This window comes from Mytilus trossulus, chromosome 2, assembly GCF_036588685.1.
Source record: "Mytilus trossulus isolate FHL-02 chromosome 2, PNRI_Mtr1.1.1.hap1, whole genome shotgun sequence".
Taxonomy (NCBI): domain Eukaryota; kingdom Metazoa; phylum Mollusca; class Bivalvia; order Mytilida; family Mytilidae; genus Mytilus; species Mytilus trossulus.
Window position 1 is genome coordinate 87954998 of NC_086374.1, and position 19389 is coordinate 87974386.

The 19389-nt window shown below is 35.1% G+C and overlaps 2 protein-coding genes across 2 annotated transcripts; both read right to left on the minus strand.

Annotated features, from left to right (window-relative positions):
- Positions 1–5356: 5356 nt before the first annotated feature.
- Positions 5357–7311, minus strand: LOC134708264 (uncharacterized). Its single transcript, XM_063568673.1, has 2 exons — positions 6982–7311; positions 5357–6164 (listed from the first exon to the last, which is right to left on the minus strand). The coding sequence occupies exons 1-2, from the start codon at positions 7211–7213 to the stop codon at positions 5674–5676; spliced, it is 723 nt and encodes a 240-aa protein (XP_063424743.1). The 5' UTR covers positions 7214–7311; the 3' UTR covers positions 5357–5673.
- Positions 7312–16578: 9267 nt separating this feature from the next.
- On the minus strand, positions 16579–19010 carry LOC134708263 (major egg antigen-like). Its single transcript, XM_063568672.1, has 2 exons — positions 18692–19010; positions 16579–17508 (listed from the first exon to the last, which is right to left on the minus strand). The coding sequence occupies exons 1-2, from the start codon at positions 18921–18923 to the stop codon at positions 17018–17020; spliced, it is 723 nt and encodes a 240-aa protein (XP_063424742.1). The 5' UTR covers positions 18924–19010; the 3' UTR covers positions 16579–17017.
- Between the last annotated feature and the right edge of the window lie 379 nt (positions 19011–19389).

Sequence of the window (19389 nt, forward strand, 5' to 3'; positions counted from 1 at the left end):
TAATTTGTCTTTATATGAACAGTTACCTTGTGCATAATACCGTTACAAATACGGCTCTGTGAATCGGTCTACAATGAACTGTTTATATCCACATCACATTAGCATAATCTCGTCCTGATATGCATATGGTATTTACCACTAGAAATCCAACATCTTCATTTTTTTATTTATCGAAATCATATCATATAAATTATGAATATTCATTTATCAATGCAGTCATCTTCCATGCTTGGTATGAAAAGGAAGAACGCAAAAAAGATTTCAATCCTTAACAATATTTATAGCATATTAATCTATTGCAATAAAAATCATAATATGTAATAAAATTTGTAGATTTAGCTAACTAAGTCCTTATATTTGTATAATGTAATATTCGTTTATAGTGGGAATTTGTTTTAAGGTTAAACTACGGGGCGCCGAATGGGACTCTTGTGTTTTTGTACAAAATTCAATTATGTCATAACAAAATCATTTTTGTCTTACAAAACTATGTGCTACAGACTTGTTTTGTGAGAACTTCAATTTTGTGATGACAAAATTCATTTGTGTAGACAAAATTCATTTGTGTAGACAAAATTCATTTGTGTAGACAAAATTCATTTGTGTAGACAAAATTCATTTGTGTAGACAAAATTCATTTGTGTAGACAAAATTCATTTTTGTCATGACAAAATTCATTTTTGTAGACAAAATTCATATTTGTCATGACAAAAGTCAATTTTGTCTAAAAGGTATGCAAATGTTACCTGATATGGAAATTAAATCACAAAAGTCAATTGTGTGAGGTAAGATTCAATTTTGTGAGACAAAATTGACTTTTGTGAGACAAAATTGACTTTTGTGAGACAAAATTGATTTTTGTGAGACAAAATTGACTTTTGTGAGACAAAATTGACTTTTGTGAGACAATATTTACTTTTGTGAGACAAAATTTACTTTTGTGAGACAAAATTTACTTTTGTGAGACAAAATTCAATTTTGTCAATTTTGTTGAGACAAAAGTCAATTTTGTTAATTTTGTTGAGACATAAGTCTATTTTGTCAATTTTGTTGAGACAAAAATCAATTTTGTCAATTTTGTTGAGACAAAAGTCAATTTTGTTAATTTTGTTGAGACACAAGTCAATTTTGTTAATTTTGTTGAGACAAAAGTCAATTTTGTTAATTTTGTTGAGACAAAAGTCAATTTTGTCAATTTTGTGACGACAAAATTCATTTTTGTGACGACAAAATTCATTTTTGTGACGACAAAATTGACTTTCGTGAGACAAAATTGACTTTCATGAGACAAAAATTAATTTTGTTGAGACAAAATTCAATTTTGTCAATTTTGTTGAGACAAAATTCAATTTTGTCAATTTTGTTCAGACAAAATTCAATTTGGCAATTTTGTCTCACATTGGTCAATTTTGTCTCACAAAAGTCAATTTTGTTAATTTTCTTGATCACATTGGTCAATTTTGTCTTACAAAAGTCAATTTTGTCTTACAAAAGTCAATTTGTCTTACAAAAGTCAATTTTGTCTTACAAAAGTCAATTTTGTCTTACGAAAGTCAATTTTGTCAATTTTGTTGAGACAAAAGTCAATTTTGTCATTTTGTCTCACTAAAGTCAATTTTGTGTAACAAAAGTCGATTTTGTATGCAAAGTAGTTCACAGAAACCAAACTAAACTAATTTGAATACAAAACTGACTTTTGTCGCCGAATTTTCAAATTAGGTAACAAAAGTCAAGTCTGTGTAACAAAAATGAATTTTGTCATGACAAAAGTGACTTTTGTCCGCTGATAGATAATTTTGTATGACAAAATTTTAAATTTGTAGTATGATACAAATTTTGTTAAACTGAACTCATTTTTGTTGAACAAAAGTCACTTTTTTCCGTACAAAATTGAATTTTGAGTACAAAACCACAAGAGTCCCATTCGGCGCCCCGTATAAACGAGCTACAATTAAAAATTGCTCGACGGTCCATCTCTGTGATTACAATTTGATAACACTGGTTCATTTGCCAATCAATATATCATCAAGGGCAGATAAATAATTCGAATTTAGTTCATAGTCTTTTTCTAAAATGATGAACGGTTCTTTATGTTGGTATGTAATCATTTTAAACGTTTCAAATTTATGAAATTATATTCGTACATCAATGTTTTTGATATACCAATAACAAAAACTGAAATATATTGAATTGATACATTTTGTAATTATTCAAAATTATATCAGAAACGTAAACTTAATTATAAAATAATGAACTTGTTAAGGGGAGAGAATACTCGCATAACTTTTTCGAATTGGCACATAATACAACGGAATGTCACTCGTGCATACAAATGGCACAAATATAAAATTAATTAACTGCGCAATCGTGCTCCACCTTCAATGATGATTCTAAATTATAAATATAACCAAAAGTTGTTAATCTATAGATAGTGAAGACTAATGAAAGCTAACCCAATGTAAAAATATTTCTTTGCAATTTTTTAAAACTTCCTCAGGAAAATGATAGAGTCACTTGACTTTCAAAGCTCAAAATTAACGTTTTTACACAATATTTGAATACAGTAGTTAAAGATTATTCGCTTCTCAAAGTGTAAGACGCAATAAAAATCATATGATTGCACCATCATACCGAAATACGGATTTAATTAAGTCTTGAACATTTCGACATTTCTTTGTATAAAACCGGTTTAACCAAATCACAAGAACGTGTTAAGATCCGACTAAATACCTATTTCCCGATATGGTCAGGTAAAATTGCTAAATATTAGTCGTACCTGTTTATGTTCATATGTGCAAAGGTTGATATAATTGGCAAATATGCAAAGGTTGGTAGGACTTGTAAATGTAGAATTTTTTATAAGACAAGCAGATGTGCAAAGGTTGATAGGTCTGACTGATGTACAAAGCTTGATTGGACTGACAGATGTGCTATTGTTGACAGAACTGACATTTGTGCAAGGATTGATAAGACTGATATGTGTGCAAAGGTTTATATGACTGGCAGATGTGCGATGCACAAAGGTGGTACGATTGACAGACAATAAAAAGTTGATGTTCAAAGATTGATAGGTCTGACCGATGTAAAAAGGTTGACAGAACTGACAGATGTGAAAAGGTTTGTAGTACTGACAGATTTGTAAATGATTATAGAACTGACGGATATGAAAAGGTTGGTAGGACAGACAGATGTAAAAAGGTTGGTAGCACTGACATATGTGTAAAGGTTTGTTTGCGATGCACATTTGTAAATGATTATAGAACTGACGGATATGAAAAGGTTGGTAGGACAGACAGATGTAAAAAGGTTGGAAGCACTGACATATGTGTAAAGGTTTGTTTGCGATGCACAAAGGTGGTACGATTGACAGACAATAAAAAGTTGATGTTCAAAGATTGATAGGTCTGACCGATGTAAAAAGGTTGACAGAACTGACAGATGTGAAAAGGTTTGTAGGACTGATTGATTTGTAAATGATTATAGAACTGACGGATATGAAAAGGTTGGTAGGACAGACAGATGTACAAAGATTGATAGGACTGATAGATGTGCAAAAATTAAAAGGTCTGACAGATGTGCAAAGATAGATATGTCTGACAGTTGTGCATAGATGAATAGGTCTGACAGATGTGCAAAGATTGATAGGACTGACAGATGTGCAAAGATTGATAGGACTGACATATGTGCAAAGGTTGATAGGACTTGTAGACGTACAAAGGCTGATATAACTAGCAGATGTGTAAAGGTTATTTAAACTCAGCTAATCTTGTTATGTAGCTTTAATAGTATTCAGGTATTTATAAATAATTAGCTGTTTACATCGTCCCTTTAGAAGATAAATAAAGTTAGGTAGACCGATAAATATTCACGGATATTTTTTGTTTCAGAGTTCCATTTAATTTGTCTTGATGAATACTACTTTTACTAGTACTTTATTTGGCCTTTTTTTACCTTTTTGGATTCGAGCGTCACTGATGAGTCTTTTTGTAGACGAAACGCGCGTCTGGCGTTTATACTAAATTTAGTCCTGGTATCTATGATGAGATTATTTACTGTTTAGTCCATTTTTAATGATATAGATTTGACGTGGCGCTGTACTTATACATACCGTTATTTTGTTAGTATGCCATGATAGGTTTTTGTGTTCTTGTCTTTCATTTAATAAAAAATGCTTTGTCTGTAGGACTTTTTGTCTTTCCTTGCTACATATTTGTTTGTTTTTTTAATCTTTACGATAATAACACAATTTGGACTGCTTTATCCTTATTTTAGAAATTTTTACCTATTATGTCTGTTTGTTTTGTTCACTCATCTTTGTCACTATAATGGAATTATATGCGAGAGTCATTCAAGTGAAAGGTTTATCTAGCTATCAAACCAGGTTATAATAATAATATGTTCTGCATGAGAAAATGCATGTACCAAGCCAGAAATATGACAGGTGTTATCCATTGGTTTGATTTGTTTGAGCTTTTGATTTTGTCTTTTGATTACGGACTTTCCGTTTTTGATTTTCCAAGCAGATCGGTATTTTTGTTATTTTACTTTTTTGGTTGATAGTGCAATCAAATTGTGTATATCATGTTTTCAAATAAACTATGAATTAATCTAATTGTAATTCGGGGTACAGAAATTTCGTACAAAGATGAAATCCTCTTATCAAATAATTCAAAGTTCGTAGTTGGTGACTATTCGAACGCATCTACTAGTATACGAATTAACCTGAAGTGAACGATACAACCGATGCATGATATCCTCATTGCCTAATGCCTGGTCATTAACCTAAGATATAGACAACGAATGTTGACTGAGAACAAAACTTTATCACGAAAGAGATGGTTTCAGCTTCCCACCAGTAAACTTTCTATTTCTATATATCAACATCCAACAGCGCTTGCATATAGAGTATGTGTCTCTCAGTTGATACTTTAATCCATGACTTGTTTTTCTTATCTTTAATACCGGTTACAGTGTAACATTTACATTTATACATAATTTTCAGCCATGAGCAGAGGCTACCAAAGAATTCAGTATTCAACTTTTTTGCAAACTGAAATCAGATAACTGAAATCATTTAAAGGGTTACGTGGCCTCATAAAAAATCCTGTTTTATTACGAGTTGTGCATGTGGTGCAGGATCTGTTGAGCTCACCCTAAATTTTTTCGGGCTTCGTGATTGCTCCGATTTTAGTTTTCTATGTTGTGTCCTGTATACTGTTGTTTGTCTCTTTGTTTTTTCTTTTTTAGCCATGGCATGGTTAGTTTATTTTCGACCTATGAGTATGGATGTCCCTTTAGCATCTGTTGCCTCTCTTTCATACAAAGTTTGATATTTAATATTATAGTAATCAATGTATCCTTGAGTGATAAAATCATTGTATATATATTTTAATGTCCATCTCAGACAACAACAAAGTAAATAAAGTAATATGTAATGTTCTGGTTTTTTTTTAAATTGAACTAAAATTATGCAATAATAAATGATTGCACTATTACTAAATACACATGATTGTCAAACAAACTCTTATGCTTTTCTCAGTTTTTTGTTTTAGATAACAAATGGAATCAACTTGCAAGCAAAAAAAATAACAATGAAAACAAAATATAAAGTAATGAGTTTAAATGTATATAGTCAGTTATTGATAAGATGACTTATTGAAAGTTACAATAGATCTAATGTTTGGCTTGTTCCATTTCAACATCTTCAGCCATTGGTGCACGGATAGTAAGATTGCCTTTATCATCTCTAAAACATTGGATGTTCTTCCCATCCACAGACCGAGGAACTGTCATCTGACGAAAGAACGACTCACGAATTTCATGACCATCCTCAGACCTCTGTCTTTCTCCTTGGGCTGTCAACATTCCATCTTTGCATGTAACTTTTACCTCTTCTGGTCGGTAGTTGTCGACACTGAATGTCATCAAATTGCTTTGACTGTCACTGGACACCAAGGCCCGACCTTCTTGTGGGACAACTTGTAGTTGCTTCTCCTCTGACACACGGTACGGGGCCTCTAACATCATTGTTCCGTCAGATTTCATGAAGCTGTGAATTTTTTCAGCATCAACATTTTCTGGAATCTGGACTGTCCTTGTGCGCTCGACAGTATCTCCCCATTCTTCATTTCCATCTGTGTACTTAGCATGAATTATTACTTTACCTGAAATATAGAAAAATACTATGAGTGTAAGCGCTCACGATAATTTTTTTTTATTCTATCAAATTCCATAATAATCTGGGATAAAACGTTTTTTTCATCCATAACCCGAGTCCCAATAAACCAAGCGGTCATCCCCATGTCCTATCATTATTACTAAGAAAACAAATACCCTGTTCTGAATTGCCGTCTGATTTCCAGCATAGCCGCTAAGCGAGAATATATGAATTTTCATATGGACTTCTATGAAGATTTGACAAAGTAATTGATGTGTCAAAAACTTTAACCCCGGACTATATCTAGTACTGGTTAACTGTAAAAAAAAAAAGTCCGTTTATCAGCAGATACAGATAAATGAAAATAAATAATTTCAAAATTTTACTCTGGATACTGTATTTTGGTCATAAACAAATTTCATAAAAATCCATGAAGGTTTCACATAATGTTTACGACTGCAAACCTTCAACACTCAGACTGAAAATCTCAATGTCAACTGTCAAAAAAACTTTCATTTATCAATAAAATATGGAAAATGAAAATAGATATTTCAAAATTTTGCTCTGGATCTTATGGATATACAGATAATATTATTTTTATCAGTTTATTTATCGTATGATATATCAGTGACCGCTGTGAAAAGACAAATCAAAATTGATAGCAAATGGCAATACACCTTATTTCTAGTATATATATTTTCCTTTTATAAAGAGGAACGCCAAGATAATTAAAATTAATAGAAAACAAGGATGAGGGCTTAAGAAAAATTGTCCTGTCCCCAAATACCTTTGATCGTTCCAGCTATTATCAAATAAATACTTACCACCATCTACTTTCACTTTGACATGCTGTTCATCAAAGTCTCCAAGCTTCACACTGTAGGCCCACTTTCTATCATCGAGTGAATTCTCAGGTCTGCGTCTTCTCTGCATCATGGGGCGGCCATACCCCCAGCTTAGGGCCATAGGGTTCCAATCATCCATAAAGTGGAACATGTCATCTGAATCATTCTGTCTTTGGTTGTAGCGGTTCCAAAGCACTGGGATAAAAGACATGTTTTCGCTTTTACGTTGTTACTGATAGCCTAGTACTGATACAAGATTATACAATGGCGTGTCCGTTTCCTTTTGTTTTGTTGTACCATACTGTCTCTTCGGCTTTTATATAGTATGAGAGGTGGATTCTCGTAAGTTGTAGAATGTAAACAAAGGAAAAATACCGGTTTCTAAATATAAACAACGTAAATAACTTATTCGGGTTCAAGGTTATAGTCTAGTATGATCTAGAATGTTATTTTTAGAAATATTGATTATCTATTACTAGTATATTGTATTTTATTTCATCTACATCGGGCAGACTTAATTTTTTATACATAAAACCGTCTCATAATGTTGGGAGTATTTCATTTTGTTCTGATTAATTTGAATACCAGTAGTTAACTTAGTATGATTGAATGCAATTTAGATAAATTCTTAGTCAAAGAGAAAGTCGATATTCACGTGTACATACCGAGTCGTCATCTTTTTGGTTCAGGCTTTTTTTTTTTTAATTTGTTTGGGGGTAAAACTATTTTTTTCTTTGTGATCTGATAAAAAAAATACACTAATTAATTATTTGAAATATCATATGCATGTAATATTTGACACTGGATGTTTAACACTATTTCTAAAACTATCTTTTGAATTGTATATAAACTCATCATACCAGAATCATACAGATGTGCAAAGGTTGGTAGGACTGATAAATGTGTAAACTGTAAAGGTTGGTAGGACTGGCAGATGTGTAAAGGATGATAGGACAGACAAAAGTGTAAAGGTTGGTAGGACAGAAAAATGTGTAAAGGTTGGTAGGAGAGAAAAATATGTAAGGGATGATAGGACTACAGATGTGAAAAGGTTGGTAGGACAGACAGATGTGCAAAGGTCGGTAGAACAGACAGATGTGCAAAGGTTGGTAACAGACAACTGTGTAAAGGTTGTTTGGACAGACAGATGTGCAAAGGTTGGTAGGACTGACAAATGTGTAAAGGTTGGTAGGACAGACATATTTGCAAAGGTTGGTAACAGAGAAATGTGCAAAGGTTGGTAGGACTGACAGATGTGCAAAGGTTGGTAGGACAGACAGATTTGGAAAGGTTGGTAACACACAAATGTGTAAAGGTTGATAGGACTAGCAGAAGTGTGAAGGAGGATAAGACTGACAAATTTGAAAAGGTTGGTAGGACTGACAGATGTGTAAAGTTTGGTAGGACTGACAGATGTGCAAAGGTTGGTAGGACAGGCAGATGTGCAAAGGTTGGTAACAGACAAATGGGTAAACGTTGGTATGACAGACAAATGTGTAAAAGTTGGTAGGACTGACAGATGTGTAAAGGTTGGTAGGACAGACAGATGTGTAAAGGTTGGTAGGACAGACAGATGTGTAAAGGTTGGTAGGACAGACCGATGTGTAAAGGTTGGTAGGACAGACAAATGTGAAAAGGTTGGTAGGACAGAAACATGTGTATAGGTTGGTAGGACAGACAGATGTGTAAAGGTTGGTAGGAGAGACAAATATGTAAAGGATGATAGGACTAGCAGATGTGAAAAGGTTGGTAGGACAGACAGATGTGCAAAGGTCGATAGGACAGACAGATGTGCAAAGGTTGGTAGGACAGACATATTTGCAAAGGTTGGTAACAGACAAATGTGTAAAGGTTGGTGGGACTGACAGATGTGTAAAGGTTGTTAGGACAGACAGATGTGCAAAGGTTGGTAGGACTAACAAATGTGTAAAGGTTGGTAGGACAGACATATTTGCAAAGGTTGGTAACAGACAAATGTGTAAAGGTTGGTAACAGACAAATGTGCAAAGTTTGGTAGGACAGACAGATGTGCAAAGGTTGGTAACACACAAATGTGTAAAGGTTGATAGGACTAGCAGAAGTGTGAAGGAGGATAAGACTGACAAATTTGAAAAGGTTAGTAGGACTGACAGATGTGTGAAGGTTGGTAGGACTGACAGATGTGCAAAGGTTGGTAGGACAGGCAGATGTGCAAAGGCTGGTAACAGACAAATTGTTAAAGGTTGGTATGACAGACAAATGTGTAAAAGTTGGTAGGACTGACAGATGTGTAAAGGTTGGTTGGACAGACAGTTGTGTAAAGGTCGGTAGGACAGACAGATGTGCAAAGGTCGATAGGACAGAAACATGTGTAAAGGTTTGTAGGACAGACAGATTTGTAAAGGTTGGTAGGAGAGACAAATAGACAAATATGCAAAAGGATGATATGACTGGCAGATGTGCAAAGGTTGGTAGGACAGACAGATGTACAAAGGTCGGTAGGAGAAACAGATGTGCAAAGGTTGGTAACAGACAACTGTGTAAAGGTTGTTAGGACAGACAGATGTGCAAAGGTTGGTAGGACTGTCAAATGTGTAAAGGTTGGTAGGACTGACAGATGTGTAAAGTTTGGTAGGACTGACAGATGTGCAAAGGTTGGTAGGACAGGCAGATGTGCAAAGGTTGGTAACAGACAAATGGGTAAAGGTTGGTATGACAGACAAATGTGTAAAAGTTGGTAGGACTGACAGATGTGTAAAGGTTGGTAGGACAGACAGATGTGTAAAGGTTGGTAGGACAGACAGATGTGTAAAGGTTGGTAGGACAGACCGATGTGTAAAGGTTGGTAGGACAGACAAATGTGAAAAGGTTGGTAGGACAGAAACATGTGTATAGGTTGGTAGGACAGACAGATGTGTAAAGGTTGGTAGGAGAGACAAATATGTAAAGGATGATAGGACTAGCAGATGTGAAAAGGTTGGTAGGACAGACAGATGTGCAAAGGTCGATAGGACAGACAGATGTGCAAAGGTTGGTAGGACAGACATATTTGCAAAGGTTGGTAACAGACAAATGTGTAAAGGTTGGTGGGACTGACAGATGTGTAAAGGTTGTTAGGACAGACAGATGTGCAAAGGTTGGTAGGACTAACAAATGTGTAAAGGTTGGTAGGACAGACATATTTGCAAAGGTTGGTAACAGACAAATGTGTAAAGGTTGGTAACAGACAAATGTGCAAAGTTTGGTAGGACAGACAGATGTGCAAAGGTTGGTAACACACAAATGTGTAAAGGTTGATAGGACTAGCAGAAGTGTGAATGAGGATAAGACTGACAAATTTGAAAAGGTTAGTAGGACTGACAGATGTGTGAAGGTTGGTAGGACTGACAGATGTGCAAAGGTTGGTAGGACAGGCAGATGTGCAAAGGCTGGTAACAGACAAATGGTTAAAGGTTGGTATGACAGACAAATGTGTAAAAGTTGGTAGGACTGACAGATGTGTAAAGGTTGGTTGGACAGACAGTTGTGTAAAGGTCGGTAGGACAGACAGATGTGCAAAGGTCGATAGGACAGAAACATGTGTAAAGGTTTGTAGGACAGACAGATTTGTAAAGGTTGGTAGGAGAGACAAATAGACAAATATGCAAAAGGATGATATGACTAGCAGATGTGCAAAGGTTGGTAGGACAGACAGATGTGCAAAGGTCGGTAGGAGAAACAGATGTGCAAAGGTTGGTAACAGACAACTGTGTAAAGGTTGTTAGGACAGACAGATGTGCAAAGGTTGGTAGGACTGTCAAATGTGTAAAGGTTGGTAGGACAGACAGATGTGCAAAGGTTGGAGGACCGACAGACGTGCAAAGGTTGGGAACACACAAATGTGTAAAGGTTGATAGGACTAGTAGAAGTGTGAAGGAGGAAAAGACTGACAAATTTGAAAAGGTTGGTAGGACTGACAGATGTGTAAAGTTTGGTAGGACTGACAGATGTGCAAAGGTTGGTAGGACAGGCAGATGTGCAAAGGTTGGTAACAGACAAATGTGTAAAGGTGGGTATGACAGACAAATGTTTAAAGTTGGTAGGACTGACAGATGTGTAAAGGTTGGTAGGACAGACGGATGTGTAAAGGTTGGAAGGACAGACAAATGTGAAAAGGTTGGTAGGACAGAAACATGTGTAAAGGATGATAGGACAGACAAATGTGTAAAGGGTGGTAGGACTGACAGATGTGAAAAGGTTGGTAGGACTGACAGATGTGTAAAGGTTGGTAGGACTGACAGATGTGTAAAGGTTGGTAGGACTGACAAATGTGCAAAGGTTGTTAGGACAGATAGATGTGAATAGGTTGGTAGGACTGACAAATGTGTAAAGGTTGGTAGGACTGACAAATGTGAAAAGGTTGGTAAGACTGACAGATGTGTAAAGGTTGGTAGGACAGACAAATGTGAAAAGGTTGGTAGGACTGGCAGATGTGTAAAGGTTGGTAGGAAAGACAAATGTGTAAAGGTTGGTAGGACAGACAAATGTGAAAAGGTTGGTAGGACTGACAGATGTGTAAAGGTTGGTAGGACAGACAAATGTGAAAAGGTTTGTAGGACTGACAGATGTGTAAAGGTTGGGAGGACTGACAAATGTGAAAAGGTTGGTAAGACTGACAGATGTGTAAAGGTTGGTAGGAAAGACAAATGTGTAAAGTTTGGTAGGACAGACAAATGTGAAAAGGTTGGTAGGACTGACAGCTGTGTAAAGGTTGGTAGGAAAGACAAATGTGTAAAGGTTGGTAGGACAGACAAATGTGAAAAGATTGGTAGGACTGACAGATGTGTAAAGGTTGGTAGGACAGACAAATGTGAAAAGGTTGGTAGGACTGACAGATATGTAAAGGTTGGAAGGACTGATAAATGTGTAAAGGTTGGAAGGACTGATAGATGTGTTCAGGTTAATGGGACGGACAGATGTGAAAGGTTGGAAGGACTGATATTTTATAATACTAAAATTACGAGGTCCAATTTGTCAGCCGTCATCACGTAAAAACAACGAATCAAAGAATTCAACTTTATATATATATATTAACTAATATAGTACAAAGGTGTAGACTAAAAATTACACCACTCCAGGCCCTTTTGTTTTCCACGTATTTAATATTGCCAATAATTAAGAAGTTCCGGGTCGAGTCCGATACCGATACCAATAGTATATTCACCTGTTACCTATTACCTTATCTGTACGTTCCGCATCTGACAGGCGCACCAACAAACGGTGTATTCAGGATTAATATAATCACAGGGTTGACACTACTAAATTGTCAATTACCTATTGTAGTATTTTAATCAGTAAGACTTTCTAAGATAACAATACGAATACTAAAAATCTGGACTAAAAATAAGGCGTATAGGTACAGTTTTCAATTTGTTAGCGGGCATGACGTAAAACAGCGAATCAAAGAATTCAACTTTATTTATAACTAATATAGGACAATGCTGTTGATTAAAAAATACTCCATTCCAGGACATTTTGTTTTCCAAATAATTAATATTACCAATAATTGATAAGTTCCAGTTCGACGGGTTCAAACAGAAAGATTTGAAAGAAGAGAAAACTGGGTATCTTATAATCGGCATGACTTTATCAGATGACAATAATAATACTAAAATAAGGCTTGCGCATAGTTATATATACTTTAATTCAGTCACGGACCCGCGATATCACGGATGTGTTCTAGTATGTGTTAAGGTTAATGGGACGGACAAATGTGAAAGGTTGGTAGGACTGACAGATGTGTTAAGGTTAATGGGACGGACAGATGTGAAAGTTTGGAAGGACTGGAAGATATGCAAAGATTGAGGGAACTGACAAATGTGAAAGTGTTGGTAAGTCTGCATTGCAGACGAGACAAGATTGATTAGACAGTCATTGCATGTTTTCAGTTATCGTAATTATGTATAAATGCGAGTACTATTAGACCTGTACTTGTTGCTATATAAAAGGGCCCCAAAAATTACTAATGTTAAAACCATTCAAACTGGATAACCAACGGTATAATCTATGTAAAAAATGAGAAAGGAGAAACACTTAAGATCACACCAACAAGCGACAACTATTGAACATCAGATTCGTATTATATGTGTTTCTATTTGTAGCCATCTGATGAGTTAAGCCTGTTTCCACTGATTTTTAAAGTTCGGTCTTATGTTGTAATGTTACACCACTGTCCCAGGTTAGTGGATGGTTGCGATTCCGCTAATATGTGCAACCCCGCCACATTATTTATGTCCTTGTCCTGAGTCAGGAGCCTGTAATTCAGTGTTTGTCGTTTGTTTCTGTGTTATAAATTTGTTTTGCGTTCATTTTTATTTTTCCAGACATGTGTGTCAGTTAGAAAACTGATATATATTTAAAGCCTTTATTTCCGATAATATTTGAAACTGCATTGCGATTGGGATCCAAAATCTGCAGGAACCATGTTTGGCTGAACTTTTTGAGACTCCGGACGTTAGACAATTTTTATTATATTATTTTTTGTTTACTGATTTTTGGTTTCACCCGAAGAATATGCTGTTTGTTCGATTAATATACATTACATTTCATCTTTTCTGGATTCGAGTACAAAAAAATACCCAAACCCTTATATCCCTCAACTTACTCTTACAATCATAACAACTTAGAGTGCACACGCTAAAATGTCTCGCCTTCTGTACTAATCATTGATATTATGTTGATAGTCCTATAAGTATAAAGCTTTATTACAACTGTCACATCAACTTAACATTCATTAAGATAACTAAACAAAGACCAATGAACCTTGAAAATGAGGTCAAGGTCAGATGAACCATGCCAGGCAGACCTGTACAGCTAACAATGCTTCTATACAACATAAATAGTTGACCTATGGCATATAGTATTAGATAAAAAGACAAAAACTCAAAAACTTAACTTTGACCACTGAACCATGAGAATGAGGTCAAGGTCACATGACATCTGCCCGTTAGACATGTACACCTTACAATCATTCCATACAACAAATATAGTAGACCTATTGCATATAGTATGAGAAAAACAGACCAAAACAGAAAAACTTAACTATAACCACTGAAACATGAAAATGAGGTCAAGGTCACATGACACCTGCCAGTTGGACATGTACACCTTACAGTCCTTCCATACACCGAATATACTAGCCATATTGCTTTAAGTATCTGAGATATGGACTTGACCACCAAAACTTAACCTTGTTCACTGATCCATGAAATGAGGTCAAGGTCAAGTGAAAACTGTCTGACAGACATGAAGACCTTGCCAGGTACACACATTTTTTCTCAAGTGGTCAATGAACCATGAAAATGAGGTCAAGGACATTGGACATGTGACTGACGGTAACTTCGTAACACGAGGCATCTATATACAAAGTAAGAAGCATCCAGGTCTTCTACCTTCTAAAATATATTTAGCTTTTAAGAAGTTAGCTAACACCGCCGCCGCCGGATCAATATCCCTATGTCGAGCTTTCTGCAACAAAAGTTGCAGGCTCGACAAAAATAAGAAGATATGTTATGATTGCCAGGAAAACCAGGTTTCGCGTAAGTAGTAGTTGCAGGATTTGTTTTACCTTGAGGTAAGAATTTTTACCAAGTTACGACAAGAGAAACAAATTTCCACCAATGGGGTGTCAGAATATCGTGGCGACTCCGCCTAATTAGCTAGGTAGGGCTAAAAGTGCAACCCATAGATTCAAACAAATCGTCCTTCAAGGGTTGTTGGTCCATATGAGGGGTCAATAAATGAATTCATCCATGTGACTGATTTGTAGATTTTATTTTCTGTCATTGGTACGGTTTGATATCTCTATCTATCAATTACAGTTTTCAACAAAGTAATTATAACAGTTCATGGTAACACTAAAACTGAATAGTATTGTTTTCTTAAAATTGATAAAAGGACAGACCTTGACCGGCTCATCATTTAACTCACTTATTGGCTAGTTCTTTAACTGCTTTGATTTAACTAGATTGTTCTAATTAAGCAACAGCTGCAATGATTTTTGATGGAAGAGGACGCGGTTTGTCAGAGTATGATCACCCCGATGATCTAACACTTACACACCAAGTCTAAGTGGGATAACATTTTCCATGTCAGGCAACACAAATGTTATTTAAGGTTAATTCATGTTCATCAAATCTTTGTGAAGATATGTGTGATAAGGATGATTGCCGTTATATTTTTTTAATTTCTAATCACCTATCAGTTTCATCAAAGGAATTTACAAAACAATGACTGGACACTTCATTGATGAGGTTATCCTAAAACACCTATCTATCGATGGACTGGTTTATTGTGAGCGAATCGGTTAAACTCCGCCTAGTCAAGTGAAATAAATCGAGTAATAACAGCACAGAGGCGGATACAGAACTTTTCCCAAAGGGTGAGGGGAGCGCTGACTGACCTAAGGGGGGAGCCCGCTCCACTAATGCTTCAATTGTGTCAGTAATATATAATCAACCAAATTTTCCCCAAGAAGGGGGGGGGGGGCTGCCCCCTTCTGGATTCGCCTATGCAGCCAGCATTTTTTTTTTAACTTAACACTATGCCGCATTTCTACATTTATAGGACGTTGACAATTACAGCCTTGAACTCTTTCAAATTTTTCTAAATTCAAAAGAAATTTATTCTAGATGTTCAATTTTCGGAAGAGACTGACAAAATATGTTTTAATCATTAGCAAACCGAATTCGAAGAACTAGTTTATGGGGAATGTGTCCATGGAATACAGATTTGAACATAACGTTTTAAAGGGACATAACTCAGGAACAGTAAAAGTACCACTACCAAAATTAGTACTTGATCTGAATTTTGTGGTAATGTAAAGCCTGCTAAGTGTCATCACATTTAGTTGAGGTAAACTTAAGAACAGAAACAAAATTATGTTAGCATTTTTTTCCATTTGTAAAGGGGTATAATCTAGGATAGTAAAGGTGACGCCACCAAACTTTATCTTTGTTTTGTGATACTTATCATTGTGTAAAAGTTGCATAATATTTGGTTGAGGCAAACTAAAGTCAAAATGGAAACGTAAAATTCAGCATTTTTTTTCCATTTGTAAAAGAGCACAACTCTAGAACTTCAGATTTTTTTCCATTTGTAAAAGAGCACAACTCTAGAACAATAAAATCGACGCCACCAAAAATCAAACTTGATCAGAGTTTTGTGGTAATAAGCATTGTGTATACGTTTCATAACATTCGGTTGAGGCAAACTTTAAAAGTTATGAACGGGAACAAAAAAATCAGCTTTTTTCCCCATTTGTTAGAAGCATAACTCTCGGACGATAAAAGTGACCCAACCAAAATTTAAACGATCTATTATTTGTGGTAATAGGCATTTAAAGCTGACTATGCGGAATGGGTTTAGCTGATTGTAGAAGACCGTATGTCGACCTATAGTTTTTTAAATTATCTACTATCTGTGTTATTTAGTCTCTTCTTTAAACTTTTTTTCATTGGCAATCATATCACTTGTTTTCAATATAATATAACTTTAAAATTCAATGTAATTATAGTAGTCAATGTTCCCTTGCATTTCGATACATAAATGATAAAAACATTGTATAAATGATATTTAATGTCTATCTCTGACAACAACAAAGTAAATAAAGTAACATGTATGTTCTCTTTTTTAAATTGAACTAAAATTATGCCATATTCAATGATTGTTCAATTACAAAAATTCAATGATTGTTCCACTACAAATACTGAAATAATTGTGCATTTACAGAATACACATGATTGTTAAACAAGCTTTGTCAAAATCTTGTTTCTAGTTACCAAAAAAATCTTAAGTGTTATTTTCCTTTTTTGTAGAACTGAAAGTATGCATCATTTAATCATTAGTTCACTAAAAAAATAACACAATCATCCAAACATAATTCAAAAACAATAACAATGAACACAAATCAAATGATAAAGTAAAAAACATATGGTCAAATGTCTATAGTCAGCAATATATGACAAATTGAAAATATAACTAAAAAGTCATCCTGTATCTACTTTTTGGCTTGTTCCATTTCAACATCTTCAGCCATTGGTGCACGGATAGTAAGATTGCCTTTATCATCTCTAAAACATTGGATGTTCTTCCCATCCACAGACCGGGGAACTGTCATCTGACGAAAGAACGACTCACGAATTTCATGACCATCCTCAGACCTCTGTCTTTCTCCTTGGGCTGTCAACATACCATCTTTGCATGTAACTTTTACCTCCTCTGGTCGATAGTTGTCGACACTGAATGTCATCAAATTGTTGTGGCTGTCACTGGACACCAAGGCCCGACCTTCTTGTGGGACAACTTGGAGTTGCTTCTCCTCTGACAGACGGTACGGCGCTTCTAACATCATAGTTCCATCAGATTTCATGAAGCTGTGAATTTTTTCAGCATCGACATTCTCTGGAATCTGGACTGTCCTTGTGCGCTCGACGGTATCTCCCCATTCATCATTACCATCTGTGTACTTAGCATGAATTATTACTTTACCTAAAATATAGAATAATACTTTTTTAAGTTATAGCGCTCACGAAAATTTCTTACTCTCACATTCTTTTAATATTCTATGGCATATTTGTGTACAATTAAATATTACTAGTCCATCCCGATTCCGAATATCAGTTTTCGACCCTATTTGAGTACTTTTAATTCTTTTATGTAAACATATTATAAAAATGACCAAGATACGAATAATGCATTTTTGTTGTATGTCATGTCGACTCGATGATATTAAGCCATCCCCTTTTTTCCAAAATACGCTGTTTTGGTAGTCTTTTAATTTCAGTCATTTTGCGTTTTTTTCTGCATTGTTTGAACATAAATACCGTAGAAATAACATGTATATGCTATATATTTATTTCCTTGGCATTGATAGAACACAAAAAAAATAACTGATTTAGGAAAAGGGGAGGGCTTTAAAACATTGGGGTTCACTATTCCTTTTAATCTGTTGCGTGCTACGTGTTGCAGATTATTAGTATAGCTCCCCCTTTTCAAACACAATATTGCATGTCTCGTCTATCAAACATTTTCGGAGAAGGAGAGATTTCCATCGTAAAATTTTGTATACAAACAATATTATTTAAACAGATAAATACCATGAAATTTTATCCTGTTAAAGGGAGGTTATATTTTGTGTGTATTGAGACAATATTTCAAAGACAGATTGTCATATATCATGGATCATCATGCATGTACTGTTTTCAATTTATAATAATTTGATAAAGAAATATCTTCATCTTCATGGACAGTATTTCACACACAAACATATTGTCATGGACAAATTTTTACAATGAAATGTTGTCATGGAAGAATTTTACTATCAACATGTTTTGAAAAAAAGAAAAAAGACTGACAACTTGCATCCGAACATCGATCTTCATTGTGAACAGAACAAAAAGAAAAGGGCGATTGAATACAGAAATCGACAAATTTAGGCTACGTAAAACACGCACCTCTTTCTAGTTGAACCCCGTTATACCCACTTATAGCCCTTAACATAGCACAATTAAATTATTACTGCATGGTTGGTTTAAAAAAATTCGGTTCACACACTTATAAATTAAATGCCACTTATAAAATTCACATCAAAGTAGGCAAACATAGGTTCATCCATTGTCTCTGCTAAAAAGTTAAAAATAAGACTAGTAAAACAGTAAATTAAAACCCTTACCGTCGTCTACTTTCACTTTGACATGTTCTGCATTGAAGTCTCCAATCTTCACGCTGTATGTCCATTTTCTATCCGCAAGTGAATTTTCAGGTCTGCGTCTTCTCTGCATAGCCATCATGGGGCGACCATACCCCCAACTAAGGGGGCTCCAGTCATCCAAGAAGCTGAACATGTCATCTGAATCATTCTGTCTTTGACTGTTGCGGTTCCAAAGTACTGGGACGAAAGACATGTTTACGATTTTTGTCTTTTGGCTGGTAGTCTAGTGACGATACTATAGTTTGTCCGTTTCGTTTTGAGACCATACTATTTTCTTCAGCTTTTATATACCCTGAAAGCATGCTTCTCGCAAGTTGTAGAAATTTAAGACGTAAAATACCTGTTTCTAAATATAAACGACGCAAATAACTTATGTAACTATTTCAAGTTCAAGGTTAATACTCGTATAGTCTAGAAAGTTATTTTTAGAAGTCATCGATTGTAGAATTTTCTATATTCTTATCGAATGGTCTACGCTTATACAAACTGATTTTTATGCGTATATAGGTTGTTTTTGGGGGTGTTATATTATATTGAGTATGCATGCACGATAAAACAAATATTGGGATAGAAAAAAATGTAGACATATTTTTCACGGAACGAAGCCGGTTTTTCTTTCGGTGAATCATTTTTTTCTTTAATTCTAATAAAACAAACTA